Raw genomic sequence first — 21,762 nt, 5'->3', positions numbered from 1 at the left:
TTCACATAGCCTTCACACTACCTATCCACATCACTAATAACAATTATATAATTTAATTTACACTCGTATCAACATACGGAATTTAATTTACGAGACAAATACGGAAAATTCGAATAATAATATTAAAACTTAAAAAGTACATTAATTTTTAAAAAAAAGTACAATAATTTTAAAAAAGTACAAAAATTAAAAAGTGCATTAATTTTAAAAAGTAAAACAAAATCACTCCTCGCCGCCGTCCTCGTCTCCGTCGTCGCCCAGCGCTTCTTCACCGTCGTCGCCGCCGCCTCCGTCGCCACCTACGCCGCGGCTATTCCCGCCGGTGTCCCTCCTCATCGCCTCCAATTCTTCACGCTGGCTATGGAGCAATACACGAAGAAAATCATTCACCTCGGGGTCCACCGCCGCTTGGAAGTCGGCTAAGGTCTTCACCATTTGAGCGCGCGTTTGTTGGCGCGCGAAGAATTTGAGCTCCTCGGTAGACCTGCCGTGGGGGGATGTTGAATGGACCCCCTGGGAACTCGGGGTGCCCCCCCTCGCAACCTGTTGCGCCCGCCTTTGGCCAACCGGGCGAGGTCGGCGACCGAACGAACGAGGAGTCGGGACCTCCTGGGCCGTCTCGGGGAGGTCTGTCGAACCACCGCTGCTGCCGCTATAATCTCCGGTATAGTTCAGTTTCTGCCTCTTCGGCCAGCCAGCGTCGACGCCTGCCCGGAATTTCTCCGACTCGTTGAGCACAACGTAGCAGTTCCAGTAGGTGAACTCATAGTACTTCTTCTGCGGATCGGGGTAGGCTCTCTCCGCAATCCTCCTGCAGTCTTCCTCTGTTTGGCCACTGGTCTGCATGCGGAGGGCGTTGGCGTACAAACCCGAAAATCGAGAGACGCCAGACCTGATTCGGTCCCAGCACTTCCGGACCTCCTCCCCGGTGCACGGTCTCCCTTCAGGGCAAAATGCCATGTAGGCTGCGGCTACCTTGGCCCACAAGTTGACGATCCTCTGGTTGTTCGAAATGAGAGGATCGTCGCAGACACTCACCCACGCCTTGGCAACCGCAACGTTCTCCGCGTCCGTCCACTTCCTCCGGCCCCGGATTTCCGCCTCCGGCTGCGACGACTCGCCGACCTTCTTGGCCTTGCCCTTCTTCTTACCCCGCCCTACTCCCTGGCTTTGAATGAGAGTTTCCGGAACCTCGTTCATATCAAAACCCAAGTCCGCTAAGGAGAAGGTCTCCGTATACTGTGCATCCGTTGCGGTTGATGTGTGCGAAGAACCGGTGGAAAAATCAAAAGTCGGCCGATAGGCGTTGTCCCCCCCGTGCGTCCCCTGCGCCGGTGGAATCATCTGCTGCGCCGGTGGCTGCATGCCGGGTGCCCACCCCGGCATCATCTGCTGCCACGGGTACATGTTGTAGTACCCGGTCATCGGAGGCCAACCACCTCCTCCAGGAGCCGGGGAAGTATGGGACCCTACCCCGGGAGTCGGGGCCGTCTGAGACCCTACACCGGGAGGCGGGGGAGTCTGAGACCATCCCCCGGGAGTCACTGGAGTACCTTCGTAGTTGTTCTCCATTGCTCGTTATTGATCTTGAACAGAAAGTAAGGTAGAGAGAGTACTCGTTAAAACAAGTGGTGCTAATGAAAATGACGTTCAAAGCGCGTATATATAGTGTTTTCAAAAGAAAAAAAAAATAAAAAAAAAAATATGACGCCGGTTTGACGCCGATCCGGGACCCACAATGGCGCCGTGAGGATTGGCGTCGGAACCGGCGTCATCGCGCGAATCGGCGTGGCCACGCCGATTTTGACGCCGATTTCGCCGACGCCGGTTCCAATGGTTCGGCGTCAGTACCGGCGTCGGCGAAAAATCGGCGTCGCGATTTTGACGCCGTTACTGGAGATGCTCTGATAACCTTATGTTTTCTCATTTCTTCTCCTCTTTCCTCTTTGCGCCACCACCTCCCCTCTCTTCACCATGCGCCACTTACAGTGTCGATTTATCGACATACTACTGTTTTTAATCTAATTAATCAAACATTTTACTGTTTTTATCTTGTTTTTAACCATAACGTTATATACCAGACTCATATTAATATACTCTTAAAATAAGTATGGACTTTAATCCAACACGACTATCAAACGGCCCTACAATGTTGAGCATAAAATGATAAATCGACTATCAAACTATATCTAGGTTTTCTGGTATCTACAATGTTGAACACAAATAAGTTGAACACATACTATTCACGTGTTTTTCGAGCATTGTCCACAATCATCGAGCACAAATAAGTTGAACACTTGAACACATATTCACATACTTTTGAGCACTACCCACAATCCTTAAATACTAAAAAATTTAAATGATTTCATGTGGCAACAGGCAACAAAATGGTGCGCTCTTACACACGTTACATCATACAAGCTCGACATGCCCAATGGTTCACGATGCCGGTATAGTACATTGATACGTCGTCAAGAAGTGAATCTTACACGATATTACATATGCTCTTATGTGGATATAAATTTGCAACAAAATTAATATTAGTGAATCTTACACGCCGGCACTAGGTCAAGAAAGGAATTGTGGGAATTGATTATTATCGGACCATCTATTTTTGGAGTTGCAAATATTGATTTTCGTGGGCTTGGTATAGTTGTAAGGTGTAGAAATCTTGCCAAGGCATAAGGGAATCGTGGCTGCGACATTTAAATATAAGTGTATCTAGTAGCTCTTTTGCAGGCGGACTAAATATTTGTCATCGTTTATATTTTTTGTCTCTAACAATAATGTTTATAAATAAGTCTTTTTCTTGGTTGTTCTGAATTCTATATTTTAACTTGCTACCACTACCTTTGACATCCCCACAATGCAATTGGTCTCAACCACACTCTAGTTAAATTATGTATTAATTAGTTTTGCATTTTCTGTTACAAGAAATTAACTGTATGTCTGTTTGTGTAGCCAAGTGGTTATGTGACTTAATTAATTGTTTTTAAATAAAGCCTATATGTGACTTATTAGTGGTCATCTTTTTAATGATTTAACAAACAAATTTTAATATAGACTACTCGCCTCCAGCAACTAATCTTTGTTTATGGAAGAAATCACACTACGATAAAATTTGATTATTTTATCAGCAAAAAAGAAATAAAACTACTGATGACTAGATGGCTCATTTCTCCCTGTATCTAACCTATAATGTGATAAATTAAAGTTTTGTTAAAAAAACCTATCATATGATATTCACACAACATATAACAACATACTATGATTTTCACACATTAATATGGCGCAAGAACTTGAACATGCTTTTGATTGTGAAGATTTTGCTTTATAACATGTCTTTTGAAAATTTGGGAATCGATAAAGTTTGTCACATAATTAGGAAAAAAAAAACAACTGCCAAAAGAAAATCATGTTGTTTCTCTTGCATCCACCACTTCTATTTACAGTATTAGAATCTCAATGTGATGAAATCCATTAACCATTTTGTGTTTAATATATTTTTTAATTTTACCACAATGCATGTTTAATTTGGACATCTCATGAGCTCAAACTTGTGGTTAGATGTTTCAAAATTCTAATAGTAGAATATTTGAAAAGTTTATAAATGATCAAAATGGATATTTAAACTTACATGTTAGACTGAGAATAAAATATATATTTTTACAAATCGATTAGAGAGGGATAAAATGTGAAGGATATATTTTTGAAATTACAAAATATAATTATATTTACAAATCGATTGTTGCTAATAATGTCATGAAAAAAAATTGTGAATGATGAGCTTTTTTTTAATTTTGAAGACGCTTAGTTTGACAAACATATTCAGAGATCTAAAATATCTTCTAAGATGTTTTGAGAAGTGTATAAGTTCAGCTAATTAAACACATTTGGTTCCAATGAATATTATAGAGAAGTGATGCAAAAGTTGTTGATGCTATTAGATGACAAATAAAGAATGGGCGTAAAACCTAACCTGTAACGGTTAGATAAAGCTATATCACCGTGTGATCGATGGCAACTCAAAACACTAAAAAATCAATAGAATTCCACACCCTTTGGATCGGAGGTGGGATCAATCAACCCCGACAGGGGCGGACGCAGAAATATATTTCGATAGGGGCTGAGATTTCTATTTTTTATTTCAATGTATATTTTTGAACAATATTCATCATTTGTAAGGGCTGTTACACAATAATTTACATTATATATCAATAAATTTCATAAAAAATTAATAGAAAAATATTTAACAAATAAATTCATTAAGGGATTTAGCCCCTAGTCACCTCCATTTGGGTCCGCCCATGAACCCCGACCATACCCAGATCCGTCACTGATCCAATGAACTAAATTTAACTTTTACAATTTTGTTTTGGACGATTCACAAAATCTTGCCACTTTTTTTATGCATATAGTAAGCGATAAGACATTAACGGCCACACACATTCCATCAAATATAAATTTATTTCCACAAAAAGAGCATTTCTCCCACGCACGATGAAATAACAAGAAGCACATTATGCCCCCTTTATATTAATCTTTTGTCAACTCCCTACCAAAATAGTAAATGCAGAAAAATAAATAATATCTTGATCAACGGTTTCGTTAACCACCCCATCACAGCTCGACACGAATGGACAAAGGCAGGTAGGCACACATCTCTAGACATTCTCATAGGTTGCCACGTTACCAAAATCCACAACTTCTCCATCCATTTAGGAAACTATGACTTCGTCTACTACAATGGGAATTCTCCACCCAATTTACATAACTCTTCATATTTCAGCATTTTAAGTAAGGATAAACATTTGGAATAATGAATTGCTTTACATGTGTTTCCCAAAGATTCGTTCAACATGTTACATGTTTTGGAAGATGATTTAGTGACAAAGTGAATATTCATACGACACATCATATCTTTATAGTATCCCGAATCAGTATAGCTAGAATAAAAGGATCTAGAAGTTGTACTCTTCACGTTAGTCCATAAATTGAACACCCATATTCCAAGACCGTAATCCTTAAATGTATCCGTAGCATACGTCTTATTTTTAAGTGTTATGTATTTTTCCTGTTAATTTGCAATTTATCATATAGAAATGGAAGTTTATTCAATGCACACCAAAATAGCAAGTATGGATTTTATAGTCAAACAAACAAAATTATTAAAATGTGTTTATAGTGAAATAGTCACATATGGAAAAAAAACATAAATTAATAAGCATGTAGGAACATTTACCTCTAGACTATTACTATTTTGATGAAAAAGAAGGAATTATTGAGATTGATTGTCGATATTTTATAAATACTTTAAACCAATCAGTATTAGAATAATGGGGCCTACAGTATCTCAGTTGCATCTAGAACTATGTAGTATCAAATTTGGCTAGGATTTGTGATCCAATCGTTCAATAATGACACCTGGAGATGTTATTGATGAAAACTTATATAATAATAGTAATAACAATTAATAAATGAGAGGTTATCATCTTTTTGCGTTATGGAAGCATGCATCAGTCTCATCACTAGTTACAATGCTACTACTACTAGTGATGATAATGCTGATAGAAATTATTACGTAGTAGTATAGTATATTCTATCAGTAACTGTATACTTAATTTGACATTAATAATGGTTTTTCTCTGTGCACATTTATTGGGATTTCAAATATTCTTACAATGTGAATGCAAAGTTTACAACGTTGAAATTAATGTCTGATGTGGAGTAAGTCACATTCGTGTCATAATAGGTAAACAGCAATACATGAGGAACTTAAAAAATAATACTAAAACATAAGAAAACGTGAAAAATATCTTACATGAACATGTTTCAATTTTTATGTATTTTTTTTACTATTATTGTTATCATTTTTATACAGCTCCAATTAAAAGGCCGACTTAATAGTGGGCTTCATTTATAATATAAAAAGGCATATTTTGAGCCCATGACTTACTACAAAACCTTTTTAGTGATAAAGCGTTTTAGGATTTTTTTCATAATATATTAGTCTCTAATTGAAATATTATGTGAAATATAAATTGATAACACTGGGTGACAAATTATAAGGGAAAAATTAATAGAAATTGAACCTAGTTATCAACATCTACTATTTCATGTACTATAATTAGGAAATATTCAATAAATTATGACTAAACTTGGAATTGCTTATATAATAATTAGTTACACTTTAATTATTTTATAGAATTTAGTCATATGGCTAGTTTACAATGATTCAAAATAAAATTCAATAGTTTATAAATAAAATTTTATTAACTCTGGTCTAATTAATTTATTTAAAATCTGTTGTTCGGGGCCATTTGGCCCGTTTTCAACTAATGGACCTTAGTTTAATGGGCCTTTATTGGGCCTAGTAGTTAACCCGAACCCTAATTCACTGTCTTCTTCCTTATTTATTGGATCGCCTTCATTATTCATTTCAAAAAAATGTACTACTCCATATAAATTAATTCTAGAAGATCAGAGCTACTCTTCACTTCTAAAAAAATGAAACAAGCTTTTGCGAAAGAAAAGCGAAAGAAAAGCGAAAAAAAAGAAAGAGGAAAGAAATCAAAGAAATATTTTTTTATTAAAATCATGAGAAAAAGTTCTCTAAATTGGCAAAATATGAATTGGTGTGTATACTAATTTTTTAACAAGTGTAATTGGCAATTTAGTATGGTTAAATTAGTAGGGAGGTATGTCTCCAAAATCACATAATTTATTGGAAGACAAAATGAAAAGAAATGTAGTACAAGAAAAAAGCATGGTGAGTCACTAGACCTATAGAAAGAATCCTTGAACCGACATGTCAGTGTGCATGAAATAATAAAGTAGCAAAAATGGAAAGAATCTCCCACCGACAACATAAACTATTTTATTACATTTTAATCCTCACTTAGGCATATAAAAAAGAGAAGAAATCCGAACCTTATCAGATATCAAAGTTCCTTTTAATTAGCACTTGCAAAAAAGCAAACAAATATGAACTCCCAATTAGTTGAGAAGAAGAAAGAAGTGGAAGATGAACAGGAGGAAGACGGCGGCACTGTGAGCAGCCACTTGTATCTGAAGCCGACCGGCACACTTGACAAAGCAGTGGTGCTCCGCCGCATCCGCCACCGTAAGCGAGTGAACAAGCTCAAGTCCGCTTTGCAAAGTGTTGTTGCTCCTCCTCCTCCTGCTGATGGAAACCAGAGTTCAGTTCCTCGGATTAGATGGGTGGATGATGCTTATGCTGCACCTTAATTACATATTAATTAGCTAATTAATTAATTACACTATTGTTATTTTTGTTAGTGTGATGATGAATCGATGATGATCTTAGTGTAAATCTGATGATAATCAGATATATAATGGAAGTGTAATATTTTCATTATGGAATGCAACAGTTTGTTTGTCCTTTCTTTTATGGTTTTTTTTTTGCATGTGAGCTTATATTCATTAATTTTTTTAAAAATTAATTGACCGAAATTAAATTCACCGGAAGTAGCTTGAATTTGATTTTCTGATGCACATAATATTGGAGCTGGAAGCCTGGAATTTTCATGAATGTTTTGGTTTATCTCATGAAAGCTATTAGCTGGTCTTAATTTATTTGCTTCTTAGCATTATCTATCACCCCATTGGTGACTGAGAGCATTATTATTATTAGTATTGTCATATGAAAGATTAGCATGACCATGATTATTACTATTCCCTGATTGGGGGATAACCATTAAATTTTTTTAATTTGTTGGCCCCATTTAATTTTGAATAAAATTCACATCTTTAATTTTGAATAAAATTCACATCTTCCATCATCATCACCATTAAATTTTAGTATTGTAATATGAATCTTTTCACCATGATCTTCAATCATAGTCATTGCTATATGAGCTTCTTTCTTCAAAATGCATAATCGATACGATAGGAGGATCATGTTGGCTCTAACAATGGCTTATTACAACATGTTTATATGTAACACCTGCACAAAGTGAAGAAAGTAAGTAAAGTAAAAACAAAAAATAAAATGTCTATAAGTTGATATGTTTGTAGGGAATTAGAATTGACCCATGTACTTATTATACGTTTTACAGCATAATTGTTAGCTTTCCAATCAATTCATACCATTTGGTGCTTTGACGAGGTTATTGAGTAATTCATGCGAAGAAATAGGTGAAAAATGGTCAAAACGGAGGAAGAATAGAGGCCCACACAACTTAATGATGAAGTTAGAGGCTGCTACTTGACGTTGTAGGATGCAAAATGAATGATAAATTAACTTAATCTTCTATTTTTTCAGGATGCTTTCATTTGTGTCTTAAGATATCAACAATAATGACAATTTTTTGAAACATTGTGGTATTTTACTATTTTTAGAAATACAGATTAGCGTCCTTAATTGTATTGAAAAATGTTCTTAAAATTTTTTTGTTGTAATGTTTGAACACAGAGCAGCTAGATCTCTTTGTCGAATTCTAAGACATAAGATACTTATTTCCTATATGTTGGCTCATGTGGATGATTTAATGGTTCTTGCTTCACTTTCTATTTAATTGATTGATCATTCATTAAATACTACAGACTTTTGTAGAGATAAATAGTCATGCAACTTGCTCTAACATTGCTTCGAAATGGCTAGTATATACTCTATTTTAACTCAATGAATACTACCTAGTAATGAGACACGAAGTATGAACAGGATATTCATAATTGTAATTTGTAAACTAAATGAAGCTTCTAAAGTATATACCGTGATATACATATAAGAAAGGTGGGAATCAGCATTTTGCGTCCTCCAAATTCCATTTCTCCTACGACTAACTCAACGGCCAAAACTATTAGACCAATAAAATTCTCCAAAAAGATAGGAGTACAAAATTTGGTGTGTTACTGTATCCGGCTCTAAATCGTTCTGGCCCCACACGTTGTCGGCGCCCTACACCAGATTGGTCATCAAAAACACATATTTCTCCCCAAGAAAAGTGTATTGCAAAAGGCAAAAAGGTCATCTTAGCTACCACATACTGACAATTCCAGCTAATATGCAATGAACCTTCCTTCAATTCATGCACCATCTATTTATACAACGTGAAAAATATCACACCCATAATTAAACATCAACAAACAACATTTTCCAATCCATGGCCTCAACTAGGCTGCTTAGATTGTCTAAGCCTTTAGGCTTTACTCATGAAACCCTTTCGTCAAGGCGGCCCAAGACACTAATGTGTCTGAACATTTCTCCCACCGGTGCCGGTGAGAGGAACCCTGCTCCGGTGAAGGCGGCCGGCTGTAGCTCAACCTACGCTGCCGTTTCGGAGCCGAAGACGGAGAAAAGGATGGATTTGGAGCTCCTGTTTAGATATGTTGCTGATGCTTTCTCCTATTGGAGGAAGTTTGTTCTACAACAAAGGGCATGGGGATTGCATATACAGATGTTCCTTGAAAAGGTAGGATTATTTATTTATTTTTTTTTATTTTAATCTGTGGATTTGATAGCAGAATTAATTGTGTTTTTTGTTGACTGCAGGCTATAGTCGACTGCCGATTCTTTGCATTGTTGGCGATTGGTGGATCTTTGATTTGTTCCCTTCTATGTTTTTTGGAGGTAATGATGAATTTAAAATCATGAAATTCAGGATAATCATAATTGAATATAATTAAAATCTGATTGATTGCAGGGGTGTTTTCTAGTAATAGGATCGTATTTTCATGCACTTTTACGAATGTCGGAGCAAGCGCAAGTGGTACACCAATTAATCGAAGCTATTGGTATGAGCCAATCATTTTGTTTCATTGTTTTGCTCTTACAGAGTATTTATTGTGAATAGTGGTGCAATTATATATAAACCACAAACCAAATTTTTTCCAAGTATTAGTATATTGCAAAAGTTTGATTCTTTGTTTCAAATCTCCATGGCAGATATGTTCATCATGGGAACAGCAATGCTTGTTTTCGCAATGGCATTATACGTTATGTTCGTCGGATCACCGGATTCTGAGTTGTCCAAGAACTTCGATCTCAAGGTAATCCCCATTCTTGAACGAAAGTAGTTAGCTTCGTAACAGCATTAAATGTGTTTCCATTGTTACGCCACATACCGTGTGGCATGAGCATCATCCTTAAACATTACTCTCGTTTGTGTGGTTTCAGAAGTGGATGGGGAGGGGATCTGCGATGGAAGCAAAGTCGAAAATCGGGCATGCTGTAATGCTGATCCTGCAAGTGCAAGTGCTGGATAAATTCAGGAGCATAGGAGTGAGCAGTGGCATGGATCTCGCGTGCTTTGCTGGGGCTATATTTCTATCCTCGGCTTCTATATTCGTCCTCTCTAGAATCCCTGACAATGCCCACCTCCACAAACACTAAACATTTCATCATCATGCAAACTAGTTCGAAACAGGCAAATTAGATTCTAGTATATTCTTTGATTTGTATAATTCATTAACCGGAAAATATCAATTTTATGAATATATATTCCACAATTTCATTGATTACAAGAAGAAATACGCAAATTAGCTACTGGAAGAAATAGATTCACGATTTTACACTAAGCATAACGATCATGAATCAAGCGTGTAATCTCTCTAATACAACAGACAGATCGCGAGCATCCGCCAAAATACAGGGAAGAGAGAAAAGGAAAATGAATATGACCAACATCTTTTTCCAATCATAACACAAAAACTGATATTCACAAGAAACTCTTTCTGCCATTAGTTTTAGATACATCAGTAAGATAGTAGAGATTACTATAAGTAAAGAATACAACAAGGAGAAAAACCGTGGAACACATAATTGGCCACTATCATTGCAACGACAGTTTCAAGTTTAAAGGAGATTACTATATAAGTAAAGAATACCTTGCACTTGTCTCATAGTGAAGGCAACAGCTCCTCTGAGGTCAAATTCTTCTGTAATCGTTTATACATTGCTCCGATGGATTTGTCAACCTACATGTTATAAGTTGGAACAATTTTTGTTATAGGAGATTGTTCTAGTCAGATGCCAAATCTCAAAGTCAGTAAGCAGTCGTACCCCAGATAGACTTGATTTCACAACTTTGCGTAAATCCATTTTTGACAATCCAAGCTGGAATGGTATCTGAAATCTTGCACTATCTCATGTTTAATCTCAGTCTATATATAGTACAAAACGCTCTGGAGACTAAAAGACTTAGATGCTGAAGTTGACATGGCATCAATTAGAAACTGAAGCTTGTATGCATCATTCATGACTCATACACAAATGATAAATACACAGTTTAGATGGAAAATTACAATCACTATCCCTACAAGAAATGATGAAAGATAGAGTGAGAAATGTCATGAATATGCTACTAAGTAGGAGAAGACTTAAAAACTGGGGGTGGTGGAGAATACGAAGAAGATGATCAAGAAAAAACGAAAAATAATTAAATTCTAGAACCAGTGAGATTTATAAGGCATCTGCTTCAGGTTTACCTCTTCTGGTGTAATTGTGTACATTAAGTCCTCTATTCTGAGAGAAAACTGGAAAAGCCGTTCAAATTGCTTCATTGGAAACATGAAATAAATTATCTAATAGTATGTAAAATGGAGAGTGCTGGTAAAAGAAACTGGAAAAGCGGTTCAAATTCCATAAACTGAAACCAATATAGCAGAATACGATCAAATAGAGAGCGCTAGTAAAAGAATAAGAGTACTTGTCTAATACAGGACTAGCCGACAACTACAGGTGATGGGACCAAAAACGAAGGAGCATCCAAAACAACAAAAAAGAGCAACACAAGCAAACTCTCGGACTCAAAGCCTAGCGCACCAGAGCTTGATGATGTCAGTGGATATTCAGAAGTGACTACAGGTGATGGGACGAAAGCAGCTTGTAGAGATCACTTATTATAGAGTTTTCTTATTTTTCTCTCTTTCACAGATATTTTCATTCAATATATGACATCACACATAACATCAGAGATAGGGACTTCCAATTAGTGTTTGAAAGTTGAATTCTTATCGGCTAAGAGCATCCACAATGCGGCGAGCGGACCGGCTAGTCAATCCCTGGCGTCCGCCGATCCATTGCAGCAGGAAAGCGCCAAATCGGCGAGAAAAACGGCGAGCGCATGCCAATTCCGATCGACTGGCCGATGCGCTCGCCGATCGACTGGCCGCCATTGCAGGCTCCCGATCGGCGAGCGATCGGCCATCAGATTTTTTTTATTATTTAATTTTTGAAACACCATATATACGCGATTTGCACGTCATTTTCATTTGCACCACTTGTTTTAACTAATATTCTCTCTATCTTAATTTCTGTACAAGAGCAACAACGCGAAATAGAGCACAATAACGAGCCTACTCCAGGGACGAGCGGGTCTCATACTTCCACGGTACCCGTGGGAGGTGGATGGGGTCCGATGGCCGGGTACTACAACATGTACCCTTGGCAGCAGATGATGCCCGGGATGGCATTCGGGGGTGGTATGCCGGGATGGCAGGGGATACCGGGGGGGCCAACGATGCCGGGATGGCAGGGGGTACCGGGGGATGCAGATGATGCCGGGGTGGGCACCCGGGATGCAGATGATGCCGGGGTACTCGGGGATGCAGGGGACGTCGGGGGGGGGCAACGTCTATCGCCCCAGTTTTGATTTTGTGACTGCTTTTTTGCACACATCGACCCAATCGGAGACACAGTTCACTGGGTGTGATACTTTCTCCTTAGAGGAGTTGGGGATAGATCTCGGGGATGCGGACACCCCCGTTCAAACGGGAGGAGTAGGGCGGGGTCGGGGTGCGCCAAAGAAGAAGAAGGGGAAGGGCAAGAGGGTGGTCGGCGAGTCGTCGCAGCCGGCTGATGACGACAGCCTGACACGGAGGAAATGGACGGACGCGGAGAACGTCGCGCTGTCCAAGGCGTGGGTGAGTGATTGCGATGATCCCCTCGCCTTGAACAATCAGAGGATCGTCAACTTGTGGGCTAAAATAGCAGCAGCCTATAAGGCATTTTGCCCGGAGGGGAGGCCACGCAGCGGGGAGGAGTGCCGGAAGGGGTGGGACCGAATCAGGGCTGGGGTCTCCCGATTTTCGGCCTTGTACACCAATGCCCTCCGCATGCAGACCAGTGGCCAAACTGAGGACGACTGCAGGAGGATAGCGGAGAAAGCATTCCCCGTGCCCGGACTTTATAAGGAGTTCACCTACTGGAACTACTATGAGGTGCTGATGGACTCCGAGAAGTTTCGGGCAGGTGTCGATGTTGGCTGGCCGAAGAAGCAGTGCCTGAACTATACCGGTGATTACAGCGGCGGCAGCGGCAGCGGTTCCCACGACCTCCCCGAGGATGTACAGGAGTTCCCGTCCCCTCCCACGTTTGCTGGCCGCACTCGCCCGGTTGGTCAAAGGCAGGCGCAACGGGCTCGCTAGGCCTCCCAGGAGGTCCAGTCGGCATCCCCCCTGTTGGCGGGTCGACAGCCGAGCTCCTCTTCTTCGCACGTCAACAAACGCGAGCTCAGATGTACAAGATCTTAGCTGAATGGAGGGCGGCAACTGACCCCGAGGAGAAGAGTTTTCTTCACACAATGCTCGTGAGTATGCGGGCCGATTTGAATCCCGTCGCGGCACAGATGGGGGGCTCAGATGCCGCAGATTTGGGGGTCCAAGATAGCGGCGACAACAGCGAGGAGTGAGGCGGAGGCAGAGGGCTCGTGTGTGGCGGATGAGTTGTTTTTTAGATTAATGTAATTTTTTTTAATTAATGTACTTTTTAAATTAATGTACTTTTTAAAATTTCAATATTATTATTAAGTTTTCCTGTATCTGTGTCGTAAATTTAATTTCGTATTTTGTGTGATTGTTAATTATTTATTTTTATAATTTTGTTTATTGTGGCTAAGCTATGGCTGGCCTATTGCTTGTCCTGATGATGTGACAGGAGGAGTTTTTAGTGCTGCTGATGTGGCAGGAGGAGTTTGTGTCTATGCTATGGTTGGGCTATTTCTATTGGAGATGCTCTAACTAAGCAAGAAAATGAGAGAACTGCAAGGCATCTTAGGCCATCCACAACGCTGTCACTATACCGTCCCTTAAAACACTATTTGCGGGCCCCATTGTACTTTTTTACTCCATCCCTTAACTAAGGGACGGAACCTGCAACCCTCCGTCCCTTAAATTACTATTCATTCATTCAATTTTATTTTATTTTATTTTTTTCCACCAAATTCAATTAATAAAAACACACTTCATTAAAAATAAAATAACATTACAACATAAAATAAAAATACAACTTAAAATTCAAAAAAAATAAAAAAAGACAAAATTAAAATCCTAAAAAAATAAAAATGACATAATTTAAAATACAATTTTATAGAAAATAAAAAAACTACTTCGCCGACGAATCATCCCCCGAAGGTGGTGGAGGTGCCCTAAGGCCACTTAGAGGCGGGATACCAAGTTGTGTCGCCATAAACAGGACTCCGTTAAGCCAGGCTTCGTATTGGGTGGGCGTAAAGCGGGAAGTGTCCGCCATTGTGGCGGTCATGTACATGGACATAAGGGAGTTCGAGGGTCCCCCGAGCCTGAGCCCGAGCCCGAGCCCGCCTGGCTTGATTCGGCTCGGCCCCTCCTCCCTCTAGCCGCCTTAGCCGCATTTCTCCCTTGCGCCCGACGGTGCCCACGAGAGGACCCCCCGACATCGTCTGCCGGGGTCTCCTTCTCCTGGGAGGCAAACTCTTGTGGCCCGATGCCCGAACCGCCCTCACCAGACAAGTATTGGCCACTCGCCGTGTGCTTCGTGCGCTTCGAGGTCGAGCCCGAGCTGGATCGCACACCGCACACCTTTCCTCGTCCCTGACGACCTCCCAAACATCGGCATATTTGAATTGTTTGCCAGTGTCTTCGTAGTAGACCCGCAAAGTCGACCTTAGAATGTCGGCTCTAGTGGCTCCGCTTTGGTACTGAGCCGCTTCATTCTTGTAGATGCCGCAGAATCGTTTGACCTCTCTGTCGACTAGGTCAAAGTGAGCGCGGAGCATCTTATATGTGAGGCGGCGGGTTTTCCCTGAAGCACTTTCGGGGTTGTTGATTCCCGACGATGGGATCGTACGAGACGCTGATCCAGGCGTTGTACACCGTCAGCGTTTCTTTGGGGTCGTACGGATGCCGGCCTAGATCCTCCTCCTCTGCCTCCGCTTCCGCCCTAGAGCCTCCCCCGCCTCGGCCTCATCCCTCGCCTCGGCCTTCTTCCGGAGTGGGTTGAACCGGATAATCCTCCCGAATCTGGGATAATCCCTGCGAATACCGCGGGGCGGAGGGACGGACGTATGCATCAACATCAAAATTGGGTGGTTGGTACCCCCCGGCGTGCCCGAACCCTAGGTGCCCGGCGTCGACGAACCGGAACCACCCAATGTGTTGTACATGCTCCCCCAGTCGCCGAACGCGTTGAGATCCCACGCGCCGGAGCCGCCACCGCCGGAGTTTCCCTCGCCGGATATTTTGTGATTAGATGTTAGATGAAAATTGGAGAGGAAATTGAGATGAATTTGGAAGAATAGATGTGTAGTTGTGTGTGAAATGAGGATGAATTAAGAGTATTTATAGACTAAAAAAATAAAAAAAAATTGAAAACGGCTCTGATAAACGGTAACATTACCGTTTCACTTTTTTTTTAAATTTTTTTATTTAATTCGATTTTTTCTAAAAAAATTAATTATTGCGTCAGCGTGACTACGCCCACTTGCGGGCCGACGAGTGAGCGTCACGCATGGCCTGGGAGCGCGTTACGTCCAGGCGGAACGGGTTTCGTGACGAGATGGTAACGGGCTGGGGACGAGACGGGGCGCCGCAACGCGTCGCGCTGCCGTCCCGTCCCCAGTGGCGGATCCAGAATTTTTAGTTTGGGGGTACAATAAATAATCCTAGTGATCTGAAGTTTCAAAATTCGACGAATCTTTTATATTCTTTCTAATAGATTTTTTTCAACCAAAATCTATATAATTTTTTATTAAAAATATTTATCGGTAAAAGTGAGTTACTTATTGGTATTATTACCTGCCACTATTTAAAATAAATTATCTTAGATAAAGATAAATGTGTTAGGAATTGAAAGCACGTTCTACGGTTCTAAAAGAGATAATAAGAATAAAATTTTAAAGTTACTAACTCAGATAAGAAATTAAATGTATTAGACGATAATTAAATTAATTCATGAGAAATTGAGAAATGAAAAAATATGAATTGTATTAAAAAAATTTTAAAAATGGTTTACATGAATGAAATATATTAGACGTTTGGAAGAGCAAGACAAATAGATGTACTCCGTAAATGTATAATAATTAGAGGAGAGATAAATGATTTAGAAATGAAATGGAGTAATGATTTAGAATCCATAACTGCTCAAAAACATGAAAATGAGAAGTTAAATGCTAAATTATACAAAATCTTGCACATGACAGATTCGAACCGGCGCCTCCACTAAACATAGTAGAGCTTTCTACTACTGGACCACTTGCTGTGATTTGTTTTGGGGTACACTCAGTACCCCTTTGTTCTCAAGTGGATCCGCCACTGCCCGTCCCTGCGTGACGGGTTCCGGGCCACCCGAGTGACGCGTTGCGGGTGGCCTTATAGGATGCTAATAGTATTATTATTTGTAAGAGTGATGAATAGAGATAAGACCTTTTCACATAAAAGAGAATAACTTACATATAAGATAATTGTGTTTATAAAGCGTGTGCAGGCTTGTTCATATGCTTCACTTGCTTGGTGATAAAACTTCGCTAAAGTGGGCACTACATTGGCCAGGTCATACAGACTGCACAGTGTAATTAGCTTGTGAATATCACAGTCCTTGATAGCAGCCACAAAAAAAGCAAATTTTAGGCATAAAATAATACTCCCTCCGTCCACCATTAAATGTCACACTTTGACCCGACACGAATTTTAAAAAATTGTAATAGAAAGTGGATTGAAAAAGTTAGTGGAATGTGGATCCTACTTTTATATTATTAGTTTTATAATAAAATGTGAGGGAAATGAGTGTTAAGGTTTTCGCTGCCTTAACGTCGCACCGTCGAGACCGACCTCGAGCGATGATCAGGTAATAATTTCCGGGGTTAGTCGCAGGCGATTCCCGGCCGAACACACCAGAATTAGCGTAGCTTGAGCAGAAAGTAAAGAGACAGAAATTGGAAAATTGATTATGTTATTTCTCCCGAGAAAAGAATAACAATTTTCCTTTTTATATCTAAGGACCCTAGGGTTGATTCGACTTACGGACCGGAAAGAATCAACGAAGAAAACCCGGTAAGGAGCTTATAGATCCGCTCGACCCAAATAATTAAAGTCTAATGTTTAAAGCAAAAATAATAATAAAACTTATAGTCTCATAATTAAAATAAAAGTCAAAACTAACGAGAGACTTAGTCCCCCAACCAATCCGGCGGATGCCTCTGCCTCTGCGGCCTCTCTCGCTCCTGCGTTACTTCCTGCTCGTCTCTCGGTGTCTCGCCTGCATCGAACACCGGAAATGCCTCGGCTGTAGCTTCACTCCTCTGCTCTGGTTCTTGCGACGTTGGCATTGTTTGAGCTATGGTTGTGTCCGTAACAATGAGTTAGTGGAATGTGGGCTCTATTACCTAACCATTCAATTGAGGCATGTTAAGGTCAGGCTTTCAAGAATGCATCTCCCAGATACTAGAAGGGACAACATTGTGATTATGGAGAATCTACAAACCCGTAAGGAATTTCAAGTGTGATGAGATGATGGTCCGTAGAATTCCCAATATCAAGAAATTGGGTCTTTATCGTGATGATAACTTTTGTACCCAAAATATTGTATATCTGCAAAAGCTGGAATCTCTTAGCTGCTATTGGTTTTCAAGATGTGATTTTTGGCGAAAGCTTACTTTTCCACACTCTCTTAAGAGTCTGGCTCTTACAATGCCTTGGGGTAGAATGGAAGACATATTGGAAAAGGTAAGTACATTACCCCTTCTTCAAAAGGAACATTTGAAGGAGACCCTGCAGAATTTGGTGAAATTCTAACACTGAAGTCTGTGATGACTGCAGCGAATCAGCGGTGAATAGTGCGAAGAGAATGCTAGAGGAATTGCAAGGAGAATAACATCTATCCTTTCAAGTTACAGCTTCCGTCCGCAAAGGTGAGAACTGTGAGCTGCTGCGGAGCTTCACAACTCCCAACTTTAAAGTTTATTGATATTGAGATCCATTTGATTGTCAATAACAATAAAGTTTATGTTTCCATGTTGCTCATAAAGTCCATATGATTATGAAACGCTTTTAGAGAAACACTCATAATTGCCATCTGGACACAATTAGAGCATCCACAATGATAAATAGGTGAGCCATAGGCTAGCCACAAACTCCTCCTGCCACATCATCAGCACAAGTAACTGGACAAGTAATATGCTAGCCACAATAAACAAAATTATAAAAAATAAATAATTAACCATCACACAAAATACAGAATTAAATTTACGACACAGATACGGGAAAATTCAATAATTTCATTTAAATTAAAAAAAGTACATTAAAAAAATTATATAATTTAAAAAACCCCTCTTCCACACACGAATTACGGAATTACATAATTAAAAATTATAAAAAAGTAAATTAAATTTACGATACAAATACGAGAAAAATGCAATAATTTTATTTAAATTAAAAAAAATAAATTATAAAAAAAATTACATAATTAAAAAAAATCGGCTTGCCGATTCCGAGGCTACAATGGCGGCTAGCGGATCGGCTAGAGCTCACCGATCAACTAGCCTAAATTGTCGCAATGGAGGCTAGCGGACTGGCTAGCGGATCGGCTAGCGCCTGCGATCTGCTAGCCTATCCGCTAGCCTCCATTGGAGATGCTCTCATTGCAAGAAGATAGGCTTTGGGATGAGCCTATTGACGTGGCAAGAAAAAATAAAGATAGCTCTGAGATGAGCTCCGGAGATGCGCTCTTGCCTTGGCACTGTATTTAGTCAAATCATTTTCTCTATTGTGGGCCCCTCAACTATCATTCGGTACACATTTATACTATCAAGCTGAAAATTAAAATCATACACACTAACACTGGACTACTGAGAGAAATGGGGTTGGATGAGGTGATGCAATTTGTGGTGGAGAAGCTGAAGGAAGCGCTGCTCGCGGTGGAGAATTTCGGCGGCGAGGCTCTCGCTTGGTTCGACGGTGTGTTTCCGCCGGAAACAAGGGGCGATACCGTCAGCCACTGGTTCCAAGTGGCTCTGCCATGGATCATCGCTGCCGTGGCTCTAGGGGTGAGTAAAAAAAACCGGAAACCGAATATCCGAACCGAACCAAACCGAAATTTTGAAATTCGGTTCGGTTTTTTTCGGTTTTTCGGTTCGGTTCGGTTTTAAAAATAAAAAATTTTCGGTTTTTCGGTTCGGTTCGGTTTGGTTCGGGCGAAGAAAAAAACCGAAAAACCGAAAAACCGAATTATATATATATTCTATTAATTTAATATATTATATTATATAATATATATATATATATTCTTTTAATATATTCTACTATATAATATATATTATATGTATTATTAATTTCATATTGTATATAAATATTCTATTAGTATATATAAAATAAAATAAAATACATATATAAATATATATTTATATTATATTTATTTTTTTCGGCTTTTCGGGTTTTTTTTTTCGGGTTTTTCGGTTTTGTTCGGGTTTTTCGGTTTTTTAAGTTCGGTTTTCGGTTTTTCGGTTTCGGTTTTTCGGTTATTCGGGTTCGGTTCGGTTTGGATTTTGAACTAAATTCGGTTTTTTCGGTTTTGGTTCGGTTTTGGCAAAAAACCGAACCGAAACCCGAATGCACACCCCTACGTGGCTCTGACGGTGCTGTTTTGCGTCTACCGCTGCTGCTGCGGCGGCAGGATGAGGAGGGTTAGGATGATGAGAGCATCTCCAGTAAGACTGGACGTCAAATAGCCCTCACATAGCCTTCACACTGCCACATCATCAGCACTACAATTCTCCTGCCACATCAGCTTGCCACATCAACTGGACATCAAATAGCCATCACATAGCCTTCACACTACCTATCCACATCACTAATAACAATTATATAATTTAATTTACAATCGTATCAACATACGGAATTTAATTTACGAGACAAATACGGGAAAATCGAATAATACTATTAAAATTTAAAAAGTACATTAATTTAAAAAAAAGTACAATAATTTAAAAAAGTACAAAAATTAAAAAGTACAATTAAAAAAGTACAATATTTCTATATGGAAACATAAAACATTCAAGGATGTCTCTATAAAAGAGAGACAACCTAGAATGATTTTTGTCCCACATCGAATGTGAAACATAAAACATTCAAGGATGTCTCTATAAAAGAGAGACTACCTAGAGTGGTTTTTGTCCCACATCGAATGTGGAACATAAAACATTCAAGGATGTCTCTATAAAAGAGAGACAACCTAGAGTGGTTTTTGTCCCACATCGAATGTTATGTCTCTATAAAAGAGAGACTACCTAGAGTGGTTTTTGTCCCACATCGAATGTGGAACATAAAACATTCAAGGATGTCTCTATAAAAGAGACACAACCTAGAATGGTTTCATAATTCGCAAGCCCATTAAATATATATGGGCTATTACGAATTTCTTGTATAAATTTATTTGTAAAAATTGTTTTTAAATATTAAAAACAATTTTCATAAATAAATAGTATTTTTAAAATTTTTTTTAAATTTGCATTTTTAAAATTCGAATTAAAAAAAAATTAAAAATTTGACGCCGGTTTGACGCCGATCCGGGGCCTACAATGGCGCCGTGAGGATCGGCGTCAGAACCGGCGTCATCGCGCGAATCGGCATGGCCACGCCGATTTTGACGCCGATTTCGCCGACGCCGGTCACAATGGTTCGGCGTCAGAACCAGCGTCGGCGAAAAATCGGCGTCGCGGTTTTGACGCCGGCATTGGAGATGCTCTGAAAGCCCCCGGCCGGAACTGCACCATGCCGAGGAACGTCTTTGAGGCAAACCCTAGAGGCTATTTTCGTAATCTTCGTGCTAGCCCTGGCGATCACCTTTGTTAAATGTTAAGAGGGGTTTCGACAGCATATTTCCGTTTTCTGTTTTGGTTGCTTGTACTGTGTGCTTCCGAACTTGTACTCCTTGACCTTGTTATGTCATTTGTTGGTAATTTAGTAAGTAGTAGTTTCCGAATCATAAAATGGATTAAAAATGAGATATTAATAAGTAGTTTCAAATCATATTACTATCTTCTAATGAAATTTCGATAATCAGCTTAATTTACATTGACAAATTAACAGGCAGTTCAATGTATATTTTACATTGTCTTTAATTACTAATGTGGTGTTAGGATTTTTTTGTTAAGAAGCTAATTAGGCCATACCTGGCTTGACCTATCTCAATGGACAATTTCACCCAAAAGTTCCCCACATTTATCATAAGATGTCGTGGATTAGATGCTATATCGTATTATCTTGACAAGCCATTGCTACTGGGGTTGTCCCTCCCATTTTTCTCCACGCCCTATCAAACTATACACTGGCTGGTGAGGCAACGAGCATGAGCCCACCAAGTATATATATATCATCGGGATGGAGATATGAGATGATATAGGTCATTCCTATAGAAAACTAGACCTAGATATACATGCGACATGTACTGATGCATCTAGCCATCGAATATATGCATATCCATGTATACTAGTTGAGTGAGGCTGCGTTTGGTACATGGAATTGGAGGTGAAATTGTCAACAAATCATGGT

General features: G+C 39.6%; 1 protein-coding gene and 1 long non-coding RNA gene across 2 annotated transcripts; one reads left to right on the top strand and one right to left on the bottom strand.

Moving 5' to 3' along the window:
- The first annotated feature begins 9,115 nt into the window (after positions 1 to 9,115).
- On the top strand, positions 9,116 to 10,470 carry LOC121807248. Its single transcript, XM_042207469.1, has 5 exons — positions 9,116 to 9,434; positions 9,515 to 9,592; positions 9,666 to 9,756; positions 9,908 to 10,011; positions 10,139 to 10,470. Exons 1-5 carry the CDS (start codon positions 9,126 to 9,128, stop codon positions 10,352 to 10,354), a joined length of 798 nt encoding a protein of 265 aa, XP_042063403.1. The 5' UTR covers positions 9,116 to 9,125; the 3' UTR covers positions 10,355 to 10,470.
- On the bottom strand, positions 10,212 to 11,804 carry LOC121807249. The gene is made up of 3 exons (XR_006051776.1): positions 11,024 to 11,804; positions 10,849 to 10,938; positions 10,212 to 10,339 (listed from the first exon to the last, which is right to left on the bottom strand). It is a non-coding gene; the product is annotated as an uncharacterized LOC121807249 (long non-coding RNA).
- Positions 11,805 to 21,762: the final 9,958 nt, after the last annotated feature.

The sequence above is a fragment of the Salvia splendens genome, chromosome 6, assembly GCF_004379255.2.
Source record: "Salvia splendens isolate huo1 chromosome 6, SspV2, whole genome shotgun sequence".
NCBI classification, from domain to species: Eukaryota; Viridiplantae; Streptophyta; class Magnoliopsida; order Lamiales; family Lamiaceae; genus Salvia; species Salvia splendens.
The sequence above is the reverse complement of the archived record's forward strand: the minus strand, read 5'-3'. Positions and strand labels throughout refer to the sequence as shown.

Bases quoted from the DNA above. Each gene is read 5' to 3' on its own strand.
- LOC121807248 (XM_042207469.1), top strand. From the start codon at position 9,126: ATGGCCTCAACTAGGCTGCTTAGATTGTCTAAGCCTTTAGGCTTTACT. The intron at 9,435-9,514 runs GTAGGATTATTT...TGTTGACTGCAG, and splicing joins TACAGATGTTCCTTGAAAAG to GCTATAGTCGACTGCCGATT. The intron at 9,757-9,907 runs GTATGAGCCAAT...TCTCCATGGCAG, and splicing joins CCAATTAATCGAAGCTATTG to ATATGTTCATCATGGGAACA.